The following is a 26,224-nucleotide window of genomic DNA, read 5'->3' on the forward strand; positions in this document are numbered from 1 at the left end:
TCGGGAGAAGGGATGCAGCATCGGGGAGCGAACCAGCAGGGAGCAGGACATACGGGATGCTGACGAATAACACCGGGCTCAGAGCGTGAATTCTCCGGGATGCAGCAGCCAGGGTGGCTGGTAGCCGAGCGGGTGGCTGCGCTGGCCCGGTTTCCCAGCGAGCTCCGGGAAGAGGCTGGGCAGCGCTGCGAGCGATTGCCATCTAGAGGTGTTTGGGGAAGCACTGCTGCCCTCGACCCTACAAACACAGCCCGAGCCGTCAGCAGTGGCACAGGTGGTGCTCCTGTGGGGCACAACACGGGGGCTCCTCCAGGACTGCGGGTGGCCGTGATGTCCCAGGACAGCCGCCCGCCCCAGCACGGGATGGCTGCGTCGGGTCAGACCAGGAGAGAAAAGCTGATTGTGGCCGGGTTTGTGGCAGCCTCTGGGATAGAATCGTGGAATGTTAAAGGTTGGAAGGGGGCCTTAAAGATCATCTAGTCCCAAACCCCCCTGTCCTGGGCGGGGACACCTTCCACTATCCCAGGGTGCTCCAAGCCCCATCCAACCTGGCCTTGGACACTGCCAGGGATCCTGGGGCAGCCACAGCTTCTCTGGGCACCCTGTGCCAGGGCAGTCCCACCCTCACGGGGGAAGAATTTCTTCCTAATATCTAACCTAAATTTCTCCTCTTTTAATTTGTACCCATTCCTCCTTGCCCCGTTACTACAGGACGATGGGCCCAAGAGGCTGCGTGGGGAAGAGACAAGCTGGCCTGAGCCAGGTGAGGTGGGCACAGCCTGTGGCACCCCCAGGGATGGTCTGTGCCTGTTCCCAAGCCAAGGGCAGCCGCTGAATTTTGACATCTCTGCCCAGGGATGGGTGTGGGCTCTGCTTGGTGAGATGGTGAAGTGCAAAGATGCTCCAAAAAGGGTTAGCTCACAAAGATGCTGCCCCTAGACCCACATCATTTCAGTATTGCATTGCTTGTAAAGGGTTGGGGTTTTTTTGCGACAAAATTGCAAAATAACTGTTTATTTTGCCTCTGTCCTCTCGCAGTCTGAGCTGCCTCCGTTCTCAGGTTTTGATGTGCTCAGCAAGAGACGGCTGCGGGGTGGGTTTGATTTGATTTTTTTTTTTTTTTAAGATAATTACATTTGAGGCTTCCCTGCTTCTTGCTGTCCCTGCAGAGCCCCCGCCCGCTCTCCCGGGGCAGCGCTGCCTTTCCTGCCTCCTTCAGACCGGCGCTTTGCAGCTCCGTGTAACCCAACGAGGCACCGATTGCTTTCAGAAGCACAAATGAATTTAATAAGGGTCCTGGCGAGTCTTTGGAGCCGCAGCTGCCTTGTGGCACCTCCAGCCCCGGGGCTGCATTTCCTTATCGATCTGTTTATCGGCGGTGCTGAGGGCACTGTCCATCCCCGGCGCCAGGACCCCGCCCGCAGCAGCGCGGACACTGATGGTGCTGTTTAGGTGAGGAATGGGACTTGCCTCTCATTCAGCTGGTCCGTGAAGCGTGAAATGCTCGTTTTTTAAAAGCACGGCTGTCTGGGAGAGCCAGCAGTCAGTTCCTTTATGTTCCGTGCTGTAGGTACAGAGAAGCTGCGCTGAGCTGTGGATGGAGATGCCCCCCAAAAGCCCAAATGCTGCTGTCCAACTTTTGTATTTTGCTTGGACTTCCTTGGAAAAAATGCTGCTTTCCAAAATCCCATTCTTCCCTTCCTTCATGTCAAAAACAAGGAAGCGAGAAAGGTGCATTTGGCACAGGCTCCAGCGATGCCTCTGGCGCAGCTGCCACAGCACCGTGGCTGAGGGGTCTCAGGGTGACCTGTCCTGGCTCAGCCGGGTCTCCCTGAAGGGCTGGGTACTGGAAAATGTGCTTTTCTCTCTGGTCAGTGCCTGAAGGCGGGGTGGTGCCCACTGACACACCTGCCCTGCCAAGGAGGGCCACGAGCAGCACTTTGTGTGGTTGCAGTGAGGGGTACAGGGAGCATCACTGTGGCGGTGGTGCCTCGTGACCCCAGCACCCCAAGGCCCTGGTTTATAATTATCACAAATAAATACACGTGGTAGAATTGAAACCTTTTCCTACACGTGTGGTGCATGGTTGATTCAAGCCTGATTTGCTCAGCCACCCCAAAAAGTGCTTTATTTTCCCATCCAACCATGGGGTATCTGTTTTTGAAGACTCAGCAGCAGCATTTGAGGGTTAAACCACCAAACCACCACCTGTGAGCAGAGCTGGTGTGGCTGCTTATCCTCACTGCTCCTGGCGCTTGAAATGAAACAGAAATCTAGGTTTCATTATCACAGCAGGCTGTGGGAAAGGTTACATTTGGATTTTTGTGATGTGGGGTGTCACTCAGCAGCCTTGGTTTGGGCCGTAAGAGGGGTAGAGCAGACAGACACTGCCCACTGTGTCTGTACAGGCAGAACTCTTTCACTCTCCGGGTCAAACTGAGCTTGATTTGTAGCATGGGGCTGTGCCAGCTGGGCATCTCCACTCCTGTTGTTCATTTACTCTGCTTTAACCTCCATTTTCTACTCGTGAGTTGTTCACAGTAACCACTAATGCAGTGACTTTAATTTATATTGATTTTAGGATGAAATTCTTCCCTGTGAGGGTGGGCAGGCCCTGGCACAGGGTGCCCAGAGAAGCTGTGGCTGCCCCTGGATCCCTGGAAGTGTCCAGGGCCAGGTTGGACAGGACTTGCAGCACCCTGGGACAGTGGAAGGTGTCCCTGCCCATGGCAGGGGGGTTTGGAACAAGGTCCCTTCTAACCCAGACCATTCAGTGATTTTAGGATTCCAGGACCAGTGGAGGTTTCTGGGTCTCCTTCCAAGGGCTTAATCTGGCAGTGAAAAAAGATTTCCCATCAGAAGTTGTTTAGAGAGTGCAGGATTATGGTTTACCCAGACTTTGGGGTTTTAAGTGCCGAAGAGTTTCAGGAATGTCACTTCTTAGTGGCAGGGACAGCAATTTCTGCCCCACTACACATCCCATCGCTGAGCCTGGCAAGCCCCACCCTGGGATGGCTGAGAGGGCACCAGAGGCTTAGAAAGAAGGGAAAACAGAAGGATTGGGAATTGCTTAATTAGAAACAGTTTTCTCCTTTAATGTTCTGCAATTACTTTGAGGTCAGGAGAATTATTAGTAATATTAATTGCTGAATTTCCAGAGAACTAAAGTTAATAGTACCCTAATTGGGCTGCACCATCCAGCACTAATTGCTGAGTGCCAGCAGGCAGCTCATTAAGTCTTCCAGCCCTTCTCCCTTGGCAAATCTTATTTCTTCTAAGTCCACATCCCAGATAACGTGGCTGCAGAGGGTTAAAATGTTGGGATAAGCACACCAGACCAACGAGACTGAGGCTCTCAAGGAGTCTGCCCCTCTTTCCAACTTTCCAACCATGCCAGTGACATCTCAGGCCTCTTGCCTTTGGCATGTGTCCCCAGGCGGGCAAGGAAAGGTGTTTGCTGCTGGGGATGGGCTCAAGTGCAGATGTTTTGGCTCTGAACAGGCTGAGATCTTGTTCCAACCCCCTGCCATGGGCAGGGACACCTCCCACTGTCCCAGGTTGCTCCAAGCCCCGTCCAACCTGGCTTTGGGCACTGCCAGGGATCCAGGGGCAGCCCCAGCTGCTCTGGGCACCCTGTGCCAGGGCCTGCCCACCCTCCCAGGGAACAATTCCTTCCCAGTATTCCATCTAAACCTGCTCTCTGTCACTTTGAAGCCATTTCCCCTTGTTCTATCACTACATACCCTTGTCCAAAGTCCATCTCCAGCTCTTTTGGTCTCTTTTAGGTACTGGAAGGCTGAGGGAAATGCTGGTGGTTCCCACAGGAGGACAGGACAGGGATTTGCCCCCTGCCTAAGGGGCACGTGGAGACAGAAATACTGTGGCTGTGAATGAACATGACCCAGGCCTCATCCTGCCCAAGCCATGGTGCTCTGGGGTGACCAGCAAAAGAAAAGCAACCAAAATACCCTCAAAATACTGAAATAAAGAACTGAAATGCTGCAGACAGGAGGGGTTGTTTCTTATTTTTTGGTTCTGAAATGCAGCAACAGAAAACAGAAGGGTAGAGACATCATGAAGTTCCAAACCTGCCCAGTTATGTTTTAAAAAAATTACTAGGGAGGAAAAGAAAATTTCATCGGGTACAATGAGGCTCTCAAAATTACCAGTTTTTATGAATTGCATGTATTTATGTGTGTGTGTGTGTGTGTATATATATATATATAAAAGCCTTACATTTAAAAGATTAGTGCTCCTTCTGGCAAGGCATCAACAAAATTTTTCCTCTCCTGTTTACCTCCACAACACAAAGTGAAGATTATCTCATTCCCACGTCACTAGATATAAATAGCACTGTAAAAGCACCTTTACAAGGCCAGTATTTTGCTGCCATTTTATATTATTCTTTCTTACAGAATGCAATTTTATAGAAAATATATAAAATGCTCCAATTTCGCCTTGGGGAGCAGGAAGGGGAGGCACAGAGCTGTCGCTGGGGAAGGTCCTGTGGCATTATGGAATTTTGCTTTTCTCCAGAGGTGTTTAACAGCAATAACAGGCAAGACTTTACAATAAATAGAATAATGCAGCCCTTGGGACTGTGCTGTACTCACTGTGCACTGTTTTAGCTTCTAACTCCCTCTTCCCACCCATGGGGCTGGCGTGGAATCAACCCCTACCTACGTTGCACTTAGTGAGGATTTGGAGCAAAGGAGCTTTTTCACCTCAAGGCTGGAGCCAACTGAGGGGCAGGGGGGAGGAAACCCAATCAACCAAACCTTAACCACCAGCCTTTTCATTTTTATTCCCTTTTAAGCCCCAATTCTTGGCAGGCCAAGTAGCAGATAATGGGATTGAAGGAGGCGCCTTTCCCATGCAGGTGTTCAGCAGATGCAGCAGCAGAGCAGGGACGGCCTCTGGGAGATGGTTGTGTCCAGGTGGGCTGGTCAGCAGGAGAGGTGAGGGAATCCCAAATCCTCCCTGTGTGGCTCCTGGCTGCTCCCCACAGAGCAGGGGTTGGATCTTTGCTGCCCACAGGGGGTTGTGAAATGCCCAGCTACTCCTCTCACACCCCCGTGCAGATGGGCCACACTTGTGTTATTAAATAAAGCAGCTTCTGGAGCTGTGGGGCTTTGTCTGGCCAGGTTTTTTTCTTTTTTGTCTTCTTGTTTCTGCTCTGGCACGCCAGAGAGATTTATAGAAACAACATCAAAAGGCCTGAGAGTGGAGGGGATGGATGTGCTGAGCTGACCACTGGCCCCTGGATTTGTCAGGCTGGTATTTATTACAGCAGGGGAGGCGACAGCTATGTTAAGATCAAACTCAAGAGTCAACAGTGAAATTGCATCAAGGCTGGCTACTTTCAAGCAGCTTGCCAGTAATCCCTGCTCCTTCCCTCCGACAGCACCATGAGAGGGGAGAGATAAATTAGGAGGCAGCAAAATGCACCAAGAATACAGGAACAAAAAGCACATGGGTCTAGTGAAGGCTGTGATGTGGAAAATACTCACAGGGCTGAAGGCTGCTCATGTGCTGATGGCCTCAGATGTCTGGAAAAGGGTCCAGGCATCAAAGGGGAGGTGGCTGTCACCGCAGCTCAAAGTGCTGCTAATCTGACTGTTAAAAGGTGTGAGTTGTGGGCAGCTGCAGGGCTGGCCAGAGGGAAAAATAAATCGGGATGCTTAAGGGAAGAGACTGGAATGACAATTACTTTATCCTGTAAAATCTCCAGTTAGGAGTTGAAAACTTAAAGACAGAGGCCAAGCAGTAGTGAGGACCAGGAAAGGTGAAGACTTTTTGTTTTGTATTCCATAAGCTTTTCATACTAAGCAAACTTACTGCAAAACAAGCACATCAGTGGGAAAAAGCTGAAACACAGGATGCATTCTTTAAAAATTCACATATACACATTTACAAGACTTCTTAGTGCGTATTTACACGGATTATTTTGTTTTCTTTCTAGAATTAAAGCTGCCATAAACCTTCAAAGACTTAAGGGCTGTTTCAACAGCTGAATTACAAAACAGCCCGGTCACAAATTAAAAAATAAACTTGAATGGTTTAAATAAAGAGGAAAAAAAAAAAATCCATGTGATTCACTTCAGTATAGACTCATACAGGAAAGATCATTCTCTTGCCACACTGTCTATGGTTGTGAAATGTTAAATTTTAGTATTTTAATTTATCCTTGGGTATTTTGGATCCTAAAGAGAAGCAGCTGACTGGGCCCCTGTTAGACCACAACCCTGTTGAGAGGGAAACTGCTTGAAACCATTTGCCCCCCAAAAACTCTCCGAGATGATGGTGGTGGAAGCCAGACTCCAAAACCAACTTAGAAGAAGATCTTTTTGAAAAGAAATGTATTTTCTTCATAAATACAGTACAATTACATTTTACAATGTCTTTTTACTTCCTAGACATAAAACCACTAACTTTTACAAAAGAGTTCCTATACAAATACATGAAAAGAGACCCCCCCCCCTCTCCCCACAGCCCCCTGTCCCCCCACCCCTGGCATGGAGCAAACCCACAGGCAGCACAGTGAATCCCAGGATAACCTGTGCCAGCCCTAGGCAGAGGAAGCCCAGTTATCCCAGGGTTTTCCTGCCCTGAGCACCCCGGGTTTGTCTCGATGGGAAGAGCCCTTGGTCCGGACGGGAGGCACCATGGGTGTCACACGTCCCACGCGCTGCTGGCCCCGCCGGGGGCTCCTGGAGCAGGAGGTGTCCTTGGAAATGGGTCTGGCCTAAAACTCTGCAAGTCCCCCCAACTCAGACAGCCCCAAAAACCGAAGTGAAGGCGATGCTCAGCTTTCAGCACAGACCACACGGGCAGAACTTCAGCCCCACCACGCTTGGTGACCTCAGTGTCCCCCTGCAGACCCCTGAGGAGCAACTCACACCCCCCCTTGAGTCCTCAGGCACAAAAGTGCTGCTCCAGACTGCCCAGGAGCTGCCAGGTAGGAGCTGTTTAATTTGATATCAGCATTGGGCCAGGTGGAACAAAAATCTCTGGATCTCAGGCAGTTCCCCAAGCAATCAAACCACAAAGGAACTGCCCAAGGGAAGGACTTGGGAGTTTGGCCATTCTGTAAGCAGTGAAAGGAAAGAGGAAAAATAACTAAACTTCATTTTCTTGTTTTGCTCTACAAAGAAGAATATGTGGCTTTCTTTATAAAAGCTACAATTCTGCTTCTAATACCCGAGTTTAAGAAAAACTCTTAGTCTAAAATTTTGGTTTGCAAAGGTCATTGCAATCATTGTTAAAAACCACTTTCTACTAGAAATAAGCTCTACAGAAGGCAAAGGAACTAGGTGTGCAGTTTGTCTCCTTAAAGCAGTTTCTGTTTTAAAAACAAAATAAAACTCTGTACAGAGACTGAAGACTATAGTACACATCTTCCTCAAAGCGAGCAGCTCGTTTACGTTCACATCAGGATGGCTCTGAGGAAGCTCCAGGGGAAGAATACATTCCTGATGGCTCCTGTTTGTCAGCAGAGGAAAATGACCTCCAACTTCCACGGCAAATTTCCGGGGTTTTTGCTTTTTTGGAAGAAATCAAAATTACAAAATAGGGCAAAGATCCTGACCTAAGCAGTGTAAAACTGCACCATCTTCTTCCAGAATTATTTCCATGGGCAAGGAACTGCCAAGACTCCTGCAATCCTGATGGTTCAGACTGTCAGAGACAGCCTGGCTTCCATTTCTGGAGGAGATAGGTGCTGTATTTTATTCACAGAAAGCTACTGTGTCCTTTTTGATTTGTAAAAATAAATTACAGTGGCACTCCATTCGAAAGCAGTGAGCTGCAAGGAGGATAAACCAATTATTTTCACCTGAACAGCCAATACTGATTGGGGAAAACCAGTTTTCTGAAAGAGGTTTTATCTGTAGAAGATTCACATTTTCCCAGACATTCTAGAATTAATGTGAATCAAGTGAGTTGTAACTGTTTTTTTAGAGCCCTACAGTTGTAAAACTTCTTTCCAGCTGCTGAGAAGTATTTGTAAAGATGGACTATAACTTTTCCTGACTCTAAAAGAAAAGCATTCAAACATTTCTCCCCCCCCTCACAGAGACACTCGATGGCATTTGATTTCCCTTGTTGCTCATTTTAAGCCAACCCACAAGATATAATATCAATGTTTATGCTGAAATGGCAGAAAGATGGACACCTTGAGCTAATGAGAAAAGCTGCATTTTCAACAACTGCAGAGGAGGAAGAGAAATCACTTCAAATCATCCAGGGTGGGCATTACTTCATAAAATGGGATGGAATTAAGCCAAGAGAAATAAAAGCAAGACATTCTCAGGGATGAGAATGAAGTGGCTGTGGACAGTGTGCCTGGAAAAGAGTGGGGAATGCTTCAGAGGGAAGGAAGGTCTGGAACTGTCTGGGAAGATTTGTCCCATGTGGCAGAGTCAGGCAAAGCCTTGCAGTGCAGCTCTGCAGTGCCTAGAGCTGGGCTGATGGAAGGGGTCTGTGCCTGGCCGGGCTGCACTGACCCAGTGCATCTCCTACCCCACTCTTTGCCATCTCTGCCTTCTGCAGGACTGGGAATATGGCCTGGAGAACCCTGACCAGCAGCAAATCTGCTAGAAACAATGAGAAGTGTTTTCCTTGGATTTTAAGTGATTATTGTAAGAAGGAAAACTCAGGGCTGGCTTTTAGGCACCACCTGTGCAGAGAGAGAGGCACCTCCTCTCCCCTCCTGTGATCCTGGGATCCCTGTTGGCCTGGTAAGGCCATTTCAATTGGACGCTGCAGCAGTAGTGTCAAACAGCAATTAAAGACATTCACTAACTCTGTGACAATTAATTGCTGGATTTCCTTATTTCTGGGGTGAAACGATCTGAAATGAAAATTTTGCTACTCTAATGCTGCACAGAAAGCTGAAACTAGCCAGGTTCGCAGTGTGTGACCACTGGGTAATTAAATATTTTAACATTCAAGTACAAAAATAAAAAAAAAAGAGTAGTTTTTAACAGAAATTAATATTGAAGTGTTTTAATAAAATGCAAAGACAGTAACAAAGAAATACTCATGTACTTCTATTGGTCTTAATCTCTCCTTATAGTTTCTGTAACCAAAGCACTGCTGCATCTGTGCTAGTTCCCAAAAATCTGGAAGTGAACCTCATGACTTAAACACGTAACTGTCTTCTGTAATGCCTCTGGGACTTTAAGCTGCTCTCTCCACTCAGATGAATTAAAGAACTATTTTGGAAGGAGAGAATCTGCCATCTGAACCTTTGCATGGAGCTTCTCTTTAAAGCTCTACCTCTGAGGCTTTGCTATATGAAAAAGAATCCAGTCTCTCTAGAAAGGAGGGACGTACAAAGTTGAAGGGCATTTGAAATACAGAAAAGGCTGCTACAGAGAAAGATCTCCACAGATGCAGTAGATTAAGCTGCTAACTCTGAAAAACAGCAGGGCTTCCCACTTGAACTATGGTAAATTTGGAGCAGTTTCACTAAAGCCAATGGAATTACAATGTCAGAAATCTGATCTAACAGATCAGGGCTGGGTCTGTAAATTCTTCTTATTAATTTATGTAAAACATGAATGCAATATATTATTTACTATCCACTGTACAAATTATTGAAAAAGTACTTAAGTATAAAAGTGTGGCAAATCTTGCAAAAAGAACTACAAATATGAAATGCGACATTAATCACCGGAGTCACTTGTTTTAATATAGAAATAATAAAGAAAGAAATTTGGGAAGTAAAAAAAAAAAAATGTTACCACACTGAAAATGGAAACCTTTTCAGCCTAGGAACATGAAATACCTATTCTGAGTTCTTACACTGAGAAGAAAGAGGAAGTGAAAAGGGAAATCTCCCTTGATCACAGCTCAGATTTATAAAAGCTTCCCAGAACACCTGTATTCTACAACCATTAAGTGATGCTCACAACGATGTCCCTGGTTCTGAGGCCATTTTAAGGCCATTAAGCTCACCTTACTACATTCAAGCTAGACATGTAACCAGCACCTGTGAGAGCAGGTACTTCTGCTTTAAGAGACTTTAAAAACACTGAAATGAAATATCAGATGTAGTGCACCTAAGTTCTAGTATTTTTCTGCAGATGTTATCAGATCCAGTATTTAAAAAATAAAGGGGGAAACTTTCAAAGAACAACTGTTACGGGTTTTTTATAATTTAGAACAAATTATAAATTAACCTGTCCAAACTTTTGAGACATAATATACAAGAGCAAACAGCTGAGTGTTCTTTTATTACTCAGGTACTACATTTTTTTTCCCAACAAAAATGTCTTTTAAAAATTTCTTGCTACTGTTATCCCAGCTTAGATCCTGGTACAGCCCTTCAGATGAGGTATTCTACCATCTCTCCATCTGGGAGGTCCTGCCCCACAGTCTGGACAGGGGCTTTTCTTTCAAGAGTGCTGGAGTGGAAGAGTGGCCCATCTATGTGATGAGGAAAAACAAGAGACAAGACAATTAAAGGTTTAACTTCATTGAGGTTAGAAATATGACATTAACATTTTAAGTCATCTTGCATCATTGCCCAGAGAGCTAATAATTTCTTTAGGTTTAAAAAAATCAATTCCCACATATGCAGCCAGACATAAAGCTATTTTATCAAATTCCATTTGGGTACCTCCCACTGATACACAACTCCACATAAAACTGGAGTGACTGCATTTAAACCAATGCAGTCAGGGTAGATTTTCACCACCAGACCTGTTCTCCCTCAATATCCATTAAAAAGCACAGCATGGGCAGGAGGCAGAGCCCAGCCAAATGCTCTCTGCCATAAAGAACAACAGCATTGTAATGTGTCTGTAAGGAGAAGAGGCAAGGTTGTGTAATCTGCATTGACTTGGCAGAGCAGGCTGGAAAATGAGCAGCTCTTGCCAGCTGGGAGCTCTGTGGGAAGCAAATTCAGCTCCTGTGACACTCACTGTCAACTGGATCTCCAAGGTTGAAGTTGGTCCTGTGACTGGGAAGGTACCAAGACAACTTTATTGTGATAGCTCCCTCTCCTGCTTCTCCCTCCCCCTCTCTGAGTCCACCTGGCTTTGGTTTGGATGCCCACTCAATGCAATGGCCAGTTGGAACAGCCCATTTTCATGTGTTTAAACCCCACATCCTACTCACAAACTTACTTCAGTGAAGACACTGACTCAGAGACTGCCCAGGGATTTGCATCTCCCTGTTCTCAATTCTCAGCTCTTGCTGCACCTCCTTACCCAGTGTGCCCACGCTTATGCTACCACTCTCCAAGCTTTTGTTTTCCTTCAGAGCATTTGAGACCACTCAGAACACCATCACACTTGTCCCTGAAATCCACTTGTCCTCACAAAAACCAACCCGAGTTTGCCTGGATGGAGAAAGGGATGTCAGGGCTGCTCCACGGATGGGGAGTGGGTGGCAGGGCCCCCTCAGGACTGGGGCTGAGCTCTGTTACCTGTTTTCTCTGCACTGTAGGTCAGGTTGGTGCTGGGGAGTCGTGCTGGGGTGGGAGCTGCAGGGGAAGGAGCAGCTTTGCCCTGCTCACTGCCCCGGTCTGTCTGGGTGCTGCAGTCTCTGCTGCCTGTCTTCGAGTGGGCCGACAGCAACGGCGTGGAGGGAAGGACAGGAGAAGGGGTGGAGGGGATGGATTCGGAGCGATATTCTGTTCCCAGCAGAACACCTGCGTGGGAAAAGGGAAGGGAATGTCACCATCACAGAAAACTAACTGCTATCAGCTCTGCACCACTCTGCACTGCTTGCTCCAGGACCTGGAAAGTGCTCCCTCCCTCAAGAGGCCGCACTGGTTTGCCTTTCCCTTTCCACAGCACCTTCCACCCCTGGGTGCTGAAGTACCCGAGGAATAGCAGTGTCCCCATGTTGCTGCTTGCAGGTGGGCACTGATCTGCACACTCTGAAATCACCTGCAACAGGTTCTCATTTACATTTCAGGGGTTTTTACTCTCAGTTTTGGGCCTAACTTCTCCCAGGGGAAAAAAAAAATCATCTGGGATTTGCTTTGTTACAACTCCATTTCTCAGAACAATGCTGTCGAGCCATTCCAGACAGGAGTCATGTTGGTGCAGGCACAACACTACAGGATAGAAATCCTGATTAGAATCTCTGCTCCAATTCAAGGAGACTTTACACCTTCAGCCAGCTGTAACACCCAGCTGAAAGCAAGTGCTTGGGAACCCTGAAAACTGTATCCCAGACATCCCTAAAGTCAGGTGCCAAAGTGGGAATAGAGGCTTATATATTTAATGGCAGAGCCTGAGTATCAGGAGTCACTATTCCCAAAAGTGATTAAAATAAGCAGCTATTTCAAATGTGTCTCATCTTGCAGCCAGCTTTACTGTAATTAAACAGTCTGTCTGTCCAACACACCCCCCTCCAAGCAGTGACTCCTATATCAGAATTGCCACTGGTATTTGGAAATTACCCAGGCTGCCCTTCCAGCTCTTGTCTTCCCTCTTCTCCTCCAGGATGGGGGTGCTGCTCAGCGTTGAGGAGTGGGACAGCAAGCCCGAGCCAGCGTTGGAGATGGACATGAGGGACTTGGCAGGTCTCATGGAGGAGAGCTGCTCTGTCTTGCCGGGCTCCTTGCGGGAGCGCTGCTGCAGCACTTTGATCATGGCATCCTTCTCGATGATCTGAGCGTGCAGGGTCTTAATTCTTTGGGGGAAGGAAAAAGAACAGTTTAAGTGTCTCCCATCTCCCTGGACTGAGGCCTCAGTGTCCCCATGGCTGTGACTAGGACTCCCTTAGGCATTTGGGGAGGTGGAGGGAGGATGCCAGGACATTGTCCTGGGCACTGGCTGCTCTCTGGCCCACAGAGCAGATCATGTGAGAGAGTGCACTGACACACCCACCCACCTCTGGCTACTGGAAACTGCTCTAAACAGCCATGGAAGGAGCTCTGAGACAAACCTGAGAGTTATGGGCACAACATGGAACCAACAGAAGGCATTAACACACTTTGGGGAGACTGCACTGGGCCTAACCCCAGGGAAAACAGCTCTGTGAGCCTGTTAAGGGGCAGCTGGAGCCTGGGATCTGATGGAGATACCCTGAAGAGAGAATAGGAACAAGCTAGATGCAAAAAATCTAAGACAAGACTTTTTTGCATTAGCCTTCAGTATCAAGACAGGTTTTGGATTGCTATGTGGGTACTTCCTTGGCCAAATGAGCGTCTGGCACTCAACATCCCTGCTGCTGGTGAAGACACAAGAATTTCTGGTTCTGAGGCGTCTACCCAGGCAATTAATTTCAAATCCCCGTCCCAAAGAAGCCAGATAGGACCAAACTGCACTTCACCTTCCCTCCATGTCGAGACATCTCCTGTTGGCCAGCAGGATCTCCTCCTCCTCCTTCTGGATGCGAGCTTCCAGCGAGGTGTCGTAGCTGGGGTTGGGCGAGTGGCTGATCACTGTCGTGTCCCTGGAACAAGGACAGCAGATGAAGACCTGCTAAGTTTGCTGCTTTCCCCCCAGCAGCACAAAAATACTGCTCAAATTTTTTGAGTTTAAGCTGGCTCAGTGTTTTCCAAAAATCCAACTCCCAACTTCATTTGTGTCCTAATGAAGAAGGATCGCAAAAACACGCAGATCATTACAACAACCTCCTGTCCATCTCAGGCCAGTCCCTCATCTAAACAGAGTCACTGCACTACTGTAAACTGATCAACGAGGCAAATCCAAGGACACAGGGAGGGGAAAGGAACACCAGGCACTTTTCTTCAACTTCAGATAAAAAGCTTTTTTCCTTCCCCTTCCAACAGTATCATACAGGGATGTGAATATCAAAGGGAACGAGGCATGGAAGTTTCTTAAGCGATCCTAAGCAGCTAGGTCCAAAAAATTTGGAATAGGGTGAAAAGAGTTTCAGACTGATTCCATATAGTGCCTGAAGTTAACCTTGTGATAGTTGGTCAGTCCACTAACCAAATAATGAGTATTTCATCCTACTTGTGAATGTGGAAGGGCATGAGAAGATCATTCACCAAAGAAACCCAATCTGACCCAGTTCCTGCCAGGCCTCTAAAGCATCCTTCCTGCAACCTCAGCTTCCCAAAGGATGCCAGTTTCCACTGTTAAAGAAAAGGGAAAGAAATCTGGACAGTGTAGATGAGGTTGCCACTGGCATTAGTGGAATCTAGATGGAAATGGAAAAGCAGAGGCTCTTTCCTGACTGGGCAACATTCTTGTTCATTTAATGAAACCTGAGCAGGCCTAACACATCCCCTCCCACTCCATGATAAACAATAGACCAGGCCCCAACTTATCAGCCCACGCTGAAAATATAACATGGCCTCTAAGCACAAGCAGCAGCAGGAGCCTTTAGGGAATCTCTGGGGAGGTGGAAAACAGTGCACAAGAAGCATCAATACCCTAAAATAACAGCTTGCTCCTGGAGCAAGATAAGATAAGTCTTTAAACGCTAACACAGCAGATCTGCAACTTCACCCCTGTAATTCCAGTGTGATCTTACAAGCTGGGAAGCCAGTTGTGATAACATCCCTATCTGGATCTGGCTCATGAAACAATCTACAGTAAAATCTGCTGTCCAGAACCATAAACTAGTGAGCAATGCAATTATATGCAAGGAAGGCCTAATGCTAAGGAGTTGCACTCCAGTAACAGCTCTTGTTTACCAACCAGCTGAGGCACTCGGGCCTATTTACAGCCGTAAGAAGTGTTTCTGTACAGTTGTCTTGGAATGGGACCTTGTTACCAAATTTCAGACACCCTTCCCACCCCCACAAGCAGTGTTCTCCATACAGAGCAGAATGTTTTGAGCAGAATTTCCTACTAGATGCTTCTGGTTAGTAACCAGACAATACCACAAAGTAATTTGCAAAAACATTCTGGAGAACAAGGAAGCCATTCAGGGTGAATGATGTGAATCACCAAGCTCACCCCATCTCACATGACTTCAGCAAGGATGGATTCCTGTTTTTAAAATTAAAACCCCCCCAAGCCTCTTCTCCTTTGAATCAACAGCTTCCAGGAATGGCTCAGAACAATTCTAGTCTGGAAAACGGCTCCTGCATGTGGAGGAATCCTCCCCTGGAAAAATGTTTCTAATTGTTGGCAATTGCACAGCTCCCAGGAAGAGCAGCCAAGCTCCACTTGCTTGCAGAGGTCTGAGGAGCTGTTCAGACCACAGGGCAAGCGATCGCGGGAGGGTGGCATGACAACATTCCTGGGTGGGAAATATGACATTCAACTGGAAAAAGAAAATAATCCCAGTACTGTGAAAAGTCCCATTTACCTCTGAGCAGCCACAGTCGCAGCTGCATCCAAAGCAAACTGTCTCATCACACTTTCCTCCAGGTACTTCTGTTCCCACTTGGTCATGTCAGCTTCCAGAGCAAGGATCCTCTCTTCCTTCTCACGCAGCAGCTCCATGAGCGCCGTGGCGTTGTACTCGGAGACGTTGGCAGCTTGAGATGTGCCCTGACGCTGATTCCCAAGAGGGAAAAACCAAACCAAACAAAAATAGAAGTCTCAGGATGCAGCTGTAAGGCTCAGGGTTGGCTGGTTTGCTTTTTGTCACTGGTTTGACACAAGAATCCCCCCAGAGGGAAATGCAGTGGCTTTATGCTGTGTTGGGCAGACTAATGAGAAAATACCCGAGATGGAAAATACTCCTCCCAAGGCCTTTTTTCCATGTCCAAAGCCCCAAATATGCATCCCAGAGCTAGACTGTGCTATACAGGTGTGACATGCACAGCCCTTCCATAATGCCTGAAGTAACACAGACTGACTCCCAAGTGTTCAGCAAGGCACTGACTAGTATCATCCCTTCAAAAAAAAATACATCCTAAATATTTTTAAAGCATTTGGTTATTAAATTTATATGATCAGTGTATAGCTGGGGACTGAAATACTCCAGTGCTCAAGCAAGATTTGGAAGGCAGGCAGTGCTCCCTTTCAAAGTAAGGAAGCATGGAGGTTTGTTCAGATAACAGTTCAAGGAATAAAAATTCCAGTTTCATATGGAAGTCTCATGTGGAATTAGCAAGACATTTGACTTGAAAAACAAAATAAATGGTTTAAAGGAATAGAAATTGGGCTATTTTATGCTGAACTCAGGATTTTCAACCATGACAAGAAAGCAATGTTTTGTGTTGACTCAGGCTCAGCGTGAGGTTTAGAGTACCTGATCTTCCAAAGGTGTAACAGAAATGTTTATCAAACTACTGTAACTCCTACTAAAACCAATGCAAAACCCCAAGATTTAAATTTCTATTCCTATGCAGAGATGGAAGTTAGGGGATAAAAGTAACCTGAAACTAAATGTGATTTAGAACACAGGCCTGCATCCTATGTCCAGTAAAAATCAGAGACCTGACAGTTCACCTGTGTTTGACACAGGCTGAAGTAAAACTAAAACTTCACGTCCAATTCATAACACACCTGCACAATCTACTTCTCATTCATTCTTTTTGCTGAAAAAGGCTCATAATATAATTGCAATATAGTCTATGTGAAACTCCCATACATTTCCATCAACTGCATTTATGGAATTGGCTTTGATGGTTTAGTCTTGTGTGCTTTTTTTAAATGCAAAAGGTTTTTGAAGGCCCTCTTTTCAGGCCAGTTGTTAATGAATTTTATATAAAATCCCAAATGGTGAACACGATTTTAAAATAATTTCAGATAATATAACCATGTTATTTAAAGATAAACCAGCATGTAGCTACGAGGCTATTTCTACACCTTGTCACACGATAGATCCCCTATTGCTCCTTGCCTAAATCCTCTGGTTGAAACAGAATCAAATCACGTAAAAGCAATACAATGGCCAGCAAATCCATGACTCTAACTAGTGAAAAAGAAGTTTTTTAACAACACAAGATGAAAAACCCCACTGCCTTTCTCTTCTGTGTGGTGCAGGGTGCAATCCTACAGGGATCCCAGGGGCAGGGGGTACCTGCTGCATGCGGAGAGATTCCAGCTCCCTCTCCAGCCGGGTGCGCAGCCTGTGCTCCAGCTGCTCCCTCTTCTCACACGCTGCCTGCAGCTGAACCAAGGCCTGCTGCATCTTCTCCACCTTCTCAACATAGACCTGCTTCTTCTTCAGCTGAACAAAGGAAGAAAAGGCAACATAAATAATGAGAATGAGCGAGTGAACTTCAGGCTTTGCCACCAGCCAGGAAGAAGATGTCCAGGTGACTTCCAGAACCTGAAGGGAGCCCACAAGAAAGATGGAGAGAGACTATTTGCAAGGGCTTGGAGTGACAGGACAAGGAGGAATGGCTTCCCACTGACAAGAAGTCAGGCTTAGAGGGGATATTGGGAGGAATTCTCCCCTGTGAGGGCCATGACGCCCTGGCACAGGGTGCCCAGAGAAGCTGTGGCTGCCCCTGGATTCCTGGAAGTGTCCCAGGCCAGGCTGGATGGGACTCAGAGCAACCTGGGATACAGGAAGGTGTCCCGATGGCAGAGAGCTGGAACTGGATGATCTTTAAAGTCCCTTCCAACTCAAACTATTCCATGATTCATGACTGCTGTCAGTGGGCCCTGGCCTCCTGCTCTGGACTGGACACTCAGGATGTTACAGCTCTGTCCCATCTCTGCTTTCCTGCTGGGTGTATTTGCCCTTTTTGTCCTCAGTGACCCCATGGTAACGATGGGGAAACAGGAAATTATCTGTTGCAAATGTCTGAGAGCAGCAATGGACTAGAAAGGGCACTAGGGACTGAAATAGTGTTTGAGTAACTTGACACACGTTTCCAAGGTAACTGCAGCAGTGTTTAGAGCTGGTCCACAAGCTGGGAACACTCTCAGTGCAATATTGAAAATTGCTGGCAGCATTTTTACAAGATTAAGCAGAAACGAAATCAAAATTTGTAGGATCCTATTGCAATCCCATCACAAAAATATAATAGGATCAAAGCACACACCAGCCATGGCCCAGGCTCTCCCCATGCCAGGTTTATCCCACCAGTCTGGACACTCTTCTTGGCCTGACAGGTCCTGCTCTGTTCCTGCCACTGCCCTTCCATCCTCCTCCATCGTTCATCCTGCAAACCAAGCTGCCACCCTGCCTCACAAGAAGCAACAAAAACTGCCACACTGAGCCTCCCAGTAATTGTCTTAGCAAAGTTGATCCACAGTTTAGGCAGAAAAAACCAAAACTTAAATATGGATGAAAATTTTAAAAAATAATAAAACATACCCAGAGCCCAGCTCTACTCAAATATAGGGAATACTGTATACCTGTGTGCATTATTTTCTGTTAAGGAAAAGAATAACAATTGCAATTAGCTGGCCCTGTGCAGCAAATCTGGGGCACTGCTTTTGTAGCTCTGATTGTCATAAACCCTGAAATACAAAAATAGCAGGAAGAAGGCAACTTTTCCCAACAGTCAGAGCCAAAGTTCTAGAGAAGCACCACAATGCAAAACACAGACTCCCTTATGTGAGTTCAAAGAGCTGTTCTACAGCTTCATGGAAGAAAAGTCCACTGAGGGATATTAAAGACAAAAGACACCACTTTTGGCTCAGGAAGTCCTTCTTGGAAGCGGAAAGTATTCTGGGAAAGTATCACTGCTCGTTGGCCCCATTCTGACAGTGTTCCCTAGGAATCTGCTCTCCGTTTCAGCAGACACAGGATACTTTGATCTGAACATGAGCTGTTCTCACATCGCACCTTTGTTCCAAAAAGGTCTCATCATGTGTTTCTTAAAAAATTTTCCTTTTTCTCACTCCTGTTCCTTCAGGCAATGCAAAGAGCAGGGAGAGAAAAATCTCCAAACGCTATTAATCCCAGACATAGTATCCTTTTCTTCTCTCCATAAAGCCAGCAGGCATCTAATCTCACAGCGTGAACATTGCTGCCTTAGAAGATTTTCCCCAAACAAGAATTTTATAATAAAAGTTACAATAAACAGTGAGCAATCCAGCCAAAGGACTTCCCACCAGTGCATGTACAGTAGAAAGGTATTTTTATTTGATTGCTCAAGATTTCAAGCTTGTTTGGAATGGGAGGGATGAGAACATTTTAATATAGTTTAATATCCACTGCTGCTCTGCAGAAAATCAATAAAGATGTTATACTTAATAAATCTTTTTATTCCATACCATTGTGCTTGGTAACACCAATTTAAGGTTTCTCAGACTCCACTTAAGTATGGATTAATGCAGCAGTTTTAAACTTAGATTAACAGCAGCTCAAAGGAGCCAAAAGGGATAACCTATAGGCTCAGCAGCAGAACCCAGACATGGAGAGACTCAGTATCTTGGGTTTTGACCTGGACAAGAGTGAGGAACAACCTGATAAGCTCACTAGCAGTGAAATACCATGCATCGAGCTGAAAAATAATCTCTTCAAAACCAGCTCTCCTCCCTCTCTCTTCTTCATAAAAGAAATTAAGGATGAGGTGATGGACATTTGGTCTCTTATTACCTACTACAAAGCATTTAAATTTCTGAGAAGTTTTTTAACACACAGGCAAAATCCTGCAAAAGCAGCCACCGACAACATTTTACAGTTCCACAATTAACAAACCTGAGTATGCATATGTGTGGATTAACGTTCTGGCCCACATTCAAAGAATACCAAGAGCCCAGCCAAAAAGCAGAATTAGGACACAGAAATTCCACTGAAACATTCACTTTGAACGTGCTCCCATCAGCCAAACCTGCAGGTGAAAAGTTGCAACACAAGCTGTTGCCCAACTTCCCAGCACTGCCTGCACACGCCTGACTCAGGCACCAGACCCAACGTACAGGCACAGCTTGTTCAGTGGCTTTGCAGAAAGACAACATTTTTTTCTCCCTTTACAAGATGCACTTCATCTTCCAGCATCAGGGAGAATTAGGAATATTGGAAGATTTCGGGCTGGTGTGTGTATTCTTTTCAACAGCTTAAAACCAGAATTAGTTCACGAATTCCTCAAATAATTTTCAGGTTTTTGGAACCCACGTGTTCAGTAAGCTTTAAAGGCAGGGATGTGCTCCAGACAACTCAGCTTTCCTAATGTCCTTTGTCAGAACTATCCTTTATCTATAAGATAGTTTCATTTCATGTACTTGCTGCCTTCAGTAAAGTCACTGCATGTTTTGGCACTCTCATTCATTTCCAGCTCTGCCACTCTGCTACCGCAAGCATTTGTGAGAAAAATTTACCTTTCTGTGATTCTCCAGAAGTGGTGGAAGGGAAATCTAAATGTATAAATTTTTGGTTTTCATGTCTCTGACTTGATCTGAACTCTCAATGTAAAGAGGATCAGGAATGATTCTTCCAAGCACAGAGGGATTTCATTACCAGAAATCGAGAGTATGATCTTGTTTTCCTAAGACAGGAATTGGAAACAATTTCCTGAGTATTGCCAGGGTGCTGAAGACATAAGGAAGATGGGAAGAAGGTAAAAAAAGCCAGCGTGCTGAGGCTTGTTCTTGGTCATTTGCCATGGATTCCCCACCCTCTTTTGCCCAGCAAAGAATCAAAACTGGCTGTGCAGTGTCAAGGGCCACAGCAACATCTACCAGGGCAGAGATGGCATCAAAGGATGCAGGAATTCTCTCTTTCGCATCAGGCCTTGCAGTGAACACGTGCTCTAGATAAGAGCTCATTCCTGAAGCTTTACAAGGATGCAGTCACACCCTTCGGGATGTAATTTTAAGTAAATATGACAAGATAGTAATTTTCCTTTTGATGGTACAGCATTTAACTAAGAAGCAAGCTCATGTTCACATCATGTATTGTAACTGCTTTGCCTCCAAGGGTGCTCTGAAAATGCAGAGCATTTTGCTAATGAGAATATCTTTATTATAACACCTATTTATGATGTAAGGTCCCACATAACCTCAGTGCATGTCTGGAAGCACAGCACAGCACTGCAGGATGACTGTATCCATTCCCAGCATTTCCTACAGCACAATTTTAATAATGTCCTTATCGTCTCCAGGTCAATCCCTGACTGCTTTGGAAAATGTCCTAACCAAGCATCAGAGGTCAGGCTGTAATTTTATCAACAAAATTTTCTAACTAAACCAATGTAAACAGGAGCAGTCACTCTCCAGTTGCCATTCACTACAAAGTTTATGTAAATTCTGCAACAGGACTGAGGACAAGACAAATAAAGATGACCAGGACTGGCCTGGGCTCTGCAGAAATTCAGTGCACAAAGAACAAAGCAATGCAGGGAATAGCCCTGAAAGATTCCCTGGCTGCTTGATCAGGTATTTCCATCTTCATTTAATTTCCCCCCTCCCTTGGCATGCCCTTGCATGGTCTAAAATCAATGGCCAAAATTTTCCTCTCAGAAGCAGGGGTATTTGATTATTACTACAAGTGTCCAGCAGAAAGGAGATTAACATCCTAAAAGCCAAACAAATCCTGCTCCTCCATTCACTTAGGCTTGGACAAACCATGCAATGCCTTTCAGGGATCCCAGGTCCTTGCAGAAGGAAGGCTCTGAGGAGGGCACAGAGGACCCATGGAAAGGGAGCAGGGGCACACAGGAAAGAGGAATTTTCAGTCAGGTCACCAGGCACAAGGGAGGCTGTAACATCCTCCAACTGGAGCTGCCTGTGCAGGACAAACACAGCCCTGGACACAGCAGGTGAGGGGGAAGGATCTTCTCTTTGGAAAGAGATTCATTGCTTCCAGATGCGTTACTCAGCAAAGATTTTTTTTTTTCCTGGGGAAGAAGAGAAGACTTCCTGCAATGATTCAGAACGCTCCCAGGCATTTTGTCAAACCCAGCCATTACCCTCTTCATCTTGGACAGCTCCTATTTCAGCAAATTGGTAACACTCGTCAGCATCTGCTTGTCTCCCACCCACTATTTCTGATGTCTTCAAAGTCCTTTGTTTAATATATTCAGGGTGTTTTCATAACATTCTGGGTTTATCCTAAAGCTGAATCCACTCAGATGCAGCTGAAAATGTGTTTCCCCACAAGAATTTGCCTGCTATGGCAGAAATGTAGTAAAAAAAAAAAAGAAAAAAAGAGACAGCAAGCACGTTTAAATCACCTCACCCTCTTGCAGTTGGAATATATTCCTCTAGGATGCCTTTGAACCCTCAGTTTGTTTGAATTCGGGCCCAACAAGGCGCCAGTGGCCTCAGCAAGAATTCCTGCTGAAACAATTTGGTAACACTATCCCCTTGCTAGGGAACAGTGTCTGTGGCATGGGAATGTCACAATGTCGTCGCCCCGTTTGTTTGTGTTAAAATAAAGTTCTAACTCTGCAGGCCACCTCTGGAAAATCACTAACAGGCAGAATATGTGAGACAGTGACATGGCAATAAAAAGGCAGTTCTGTCACAAGAATGCAGCTCATTAGAGGGAACCAGTTACAGGGAAAACAGGCAGGTTTCTCTCCTCTGCACCCAATCCATCCAGGAATGACAAGGCATCCAAGAAGTGTCCCCTTTAGAAGCAACTCTTTCCTGAAAGGAGTATTATGTAGTTCTCAGAGTCTATGTGAAACAAAGCTGTGGAGACCAGGAGTATCTTTTTACAGACCCAGGGAAGTGACTGGAAAAAACCAGACCAGGCATCAAGCAGACAGCTCTCGTTTGGGTCTCTGTTCTGAAAGTATCTCAGGCACAGCATAAAAAGTACAACAGATGTCATTGGGAAATGCATTTTCCCACTTCCCATCGGACAGAACCTTCAGTGTTATCAGAAATAGAGCATTTTTTCTCTCCACAACAGCACAGTGGGAAATGAACACAGTATCTCAGCTGAAAGCTGCTCCATGTGGAATTCTGATGGCTGAAGGATCTTAGAACTTCTAAACACAAGCATTTTTAGAAAAGGTATTTCATTCAAACTTGTCCCCTCCCTCAGCTCCCAGTTTCCACCCATTACAGAGGTCCTCTGTCTCCTCTTCCCACTGCAAGGTGTGAGGATGACAAAGAGCAGATATTTTTATCTTCCAGGTGGTTGTCACTATTCTTCAAAGCTGTCTCCTTGAGGCACTCAGTAAAAAAGTGGTTTGTAAAGCAGTGGAGCAAAGGAGTACAAGTCACACTATTATAAAAATACCACAAACTTTTCTTAAGTTGCAGTGTGGTCTTCCATGGTATGAATTAAGTAGGGTAAGCAGAAATGACCAAATTTGACAAAAAAATAAAAAAGTAAAACCAGTAGCACTTGTAGCCTCTGCACTCAGCAGTTGTGGTTCAAGTATTTGGCATCAAACTCCCACCTGCAACATTCCAAGTCTGGTAAGGACTGGCAGTCAGTCAGCATTTACTCAGGGTCAGGTGGGCCAGGATGGTCCTTTCTCCAAGCCCAGCAGCTCTGGCCCTGGCCCAGAGCAAAGCCCAGTTTAACTGCTCCATCTGCTGCAGGCTCTCAAGGTGTATGTGAGCAGATGTGGTTAAATCATGGGTGACCAGCCACAACCCTGCTGCCATCCCACTTGAGACTCTCACAGCAATCCATGCTCCAAAATGAGAGGTTTTCATTGCTTTAGCTCCAAATATTATTATCACTAACTGCTTCTGACTGTGATATACATTTTTAAGCCAACATGCATTTTACCTCAAATATGTTCAATTTATGTCAAATGTATTACATGTAATGAAAATAATCTGAAGTTTTGATTTTAGAAACCACAGACCAATACTCCCCTAGAAACAATTTGAGTAAGCTGCTGATTTATGCAAAACTGTGGAACATTTACTAAAGGGAAGAACAAAAATAGAGAAGTGAAAATAGGGGTTAATAACCGTGTATCTTTATGGAGAGTAGAGAAGTAGTAAAGTTTAAATATTATATATAAAACATATACATACTTAGCAATTCTCTTCGTAGACATATTTAAGTTTGCTTTAAATATTTATGATCACTCACCCTATTTTGCACTTCGCAGAAATAAACCCCACACTATTAAAAACTGTAATGGCAGCTTGTTCTAAATTTGAAGAGCCATTTCATCCCTGCTAACAGGGGAAGCATTCTGTGAATGTCTACTTTTGCTTCCAACTGCTTCACACTATGCTTCAATATCTCCAAGATCATTCCTTTCTCCATCACATTTAACATCCCTTCATCTCTCCTTTCACTCTCTTGGATGCTAAAATCCAGTATATATAAAAACCCTCAAAGCTACACAGGTGTAGACAAGTGTCTACATTATACAGATGGGTGGTTTTGTCCAAACTGGCAATTCAAGCAAAGGGTTTTGGAAAGAATCTAAAGTTCCAATTCCAATGCAACATTTAAATTCTGTTACAGTGATATATGGCTCTCCCTAGAATGGAAATATTCTTTTTATAAAGGATCTGGTGCATATGAGGCAGGGTTACTCTGCTTAATAGGAAGCCAAAATGGAGGGGGGGGGGAAGAGAAAAAGCTGAAAACTTACATTACAGGAGGCAACAACATTCCCCCCCCTCAGGTCCTGAGCCAGAGAGGCTGCCAAACCTGAGTCTAAGAAACTCCACCCTCTTCTGCAGGACCAGTTTGGAAATTCCCAACACTTACAGGGACTAGTCACTCAGATTAACCTGGCAGGAATAAAGAAATTATCCACAAATTGTTCATATATCTTGGCCAGTGAATGCCACTAACTCAGAATGGTGTTCTCAGCCCCTTCTAAAAGCACCCTGAGCTTTGAGCAGCTCCTTGGCCGCCTTTCAGAGTTACCAAACAGCCTGGGGATTTGAGAACTTTCCACAATTCAACACTAATGAGGCAACAAATGCGTTATAATCCTAAGTATTTCATTAAAAAGTGATTTGAGAAACCCACAGAAGTGACTCTTTACCATTTGTTTCCCCTTATTCCCTCTCACCTCTAGGAAAAAGCAGAGTTAATTCCTGCTTCCTCACTGAGACGCTTCCATATTTATCTACAGCAGGAAGGGTGGCACTTCCTGCACACCCTGGGATTCAAGCAAAGGTTGGATGCATGTGACCACAGGCCCTCTTGCAGATCATTTCACTCTGTATCAGTCTATGTGTGTTTTTTAAGCTTTCATGCAGTTTAGCCCAGCATTACTTACCTATTTCACTACTCTACCTAGGCAGAAATACTTTGCCACAGCACCGAACCCAATTCTAGTAAAACAAGAGCAGTCTTTTGAAAATAAAACATACAATTATTATTACCCCTCAAGGCTTCAACTTTACTGTGAGTGAGCCAAAATTAGTGCCTACACAGAGGTTCAACCCAGCCAAGTGCTGTGTGTGCTGGCCCAGCTGATCGTAGCACCTCATCCACATTGACTCCAAGCATTTCCAAGGAAACCCCAAGCATGTCCCATGTACTTGGAGTTAGTGACACATCAGACTTTTAAGTAAGGTGCTGAAATTTGAATGAAAGCCAAAGAGCTCCAATACATTGCAGAATCAATGACAGAACAGTCTGAGAGTCAAAGAGAGCCATATTACATGTAAATTACCCTATAACCTAATGTTCCCTGTCCCCTGAGTGAGTGCAAGTCAGCCATGCCAGGCTAAAAGAGGTTATGACAGCAGGTAAACCCACAACAACATCCTGAATGAGCAGAGCAGATACAGGGGAGATCTAGAGGGCTTGAGGCAAGGCTTCCACAAAGAGATTAAAGGAAGGCCAAAAATTAAGGACACCAGGGAGAGACCCAGGAAGGTTCAGGGGAAGGGCTATTGAGGCAAATCCAGAGCTCAGAGAAGAGTAGGCTAAAACTCAGAAAGCAGCTACACCTGTAGCTGGGAGAGGAGGGTATTCACTTTCTGTTTGATCATTCCTCCTCTGTTGGTACAATGGGATCCTGAAGGGAGAGAGAACTGAAAGCAGACAAAGGGAAGGTTTGAGGAATGCCTCTGAAGGTAGCAAAATTCAGGTGGACATAGGCACAGTGCCCAGCTGAGGGTGACGCTGAGTCCTGGTAGCCAGGGAGACGGCAGGATTGGAGAACAAATCTGCAGTGAGGAAGTGTGCTTGGTCAGGAGATTTCCTCCCAAGACTCTCTACGGAGGAAGAGTAGGAGTAAAGGAAGCAGAGGCTGGAGTGGGAAATGGGGCCTTTGAGAGGAGAGCAGTAGGCGGGAGGAAAGGACGGACACCGTGACGCAGAAGAGCCATGAGTGGCAGGGACAAGGCTACAAAAGAAACTGCTGTGAAAGCTGCCCAGCTAAGCAGCTCAAATGCATTATCCCCTCTTGGGAGGAAAGGGAGAGAAAACGACTAAGGTCATGCTCAGCTTATTACAAATGCTGGGCACATACTGCATATGATCTGCACTGTCCCCACACCTGGCAAGAGGACAAGCTGCATTCATCTGATATTACTTGAAA

At 45.6% G+C, this 26,224-nt stretch overlaps 1 protein-coding gene across 3 annotated transcripts in view; it reads right to left on the bottom strand.

Annotated features, from left to right (window-relative positions):
* Window positions 1–8,990: 8,990 nt before the first annotated feature.
* Window positions 8,991–26,224, bottom strand: part of AMOT (angiomotin) — a 57,723-nt gene continuing 40,489 nt past the window's right edge. For all 3 annotated transcript variants that reach the window (XM_032123694.1, XM_032123692.1, XM_032123693.1), the window contains exons 8-13: window positions 16,915–17,064; window positions 15,250–15,440; window positions 13,294–13,416; window positions 12,419–12,651; window positions 11,435–11,659; window positions 8,991–10,431 (exon numbers count right to left, since the gene is read on the bottom strand). In XM_032123694.1, the coding sequence (XP_031979585.1) occupies window positions 10,331–10,431; window positions 11,435–11,659; window positions 12,419–12,651; window positions 13,294–13,416; window positions 15,250–15,440; window positions 16,915–17,064 (1,023 nt within the window). In that variant the 3' untranslated portion in view covers window positions 8,991–10,330. The remainder of the gene's footprint in view (window positions 10,432–11,434; window positions 11,660–12,418; window positions 12,652–13,293; window positions 13,417–15,249; window positions 15,441–16,914; window positions 17,065–26,224) is intronic.

This window comes from Corvus moneduloides, chromosome 14 (assembly GCF_009650955.1).
Source record: "Corvus moneduloides isolate bCorMon1 chromosome 14, bCorMon1.pri, whole genome shotgun sequence".
Taxonomy (NCBI): Eukaryota; Metazoa; Chordata; class Aves; order Passeriformes; family Corvidae; genus Corvus; species Corvus moneduloides.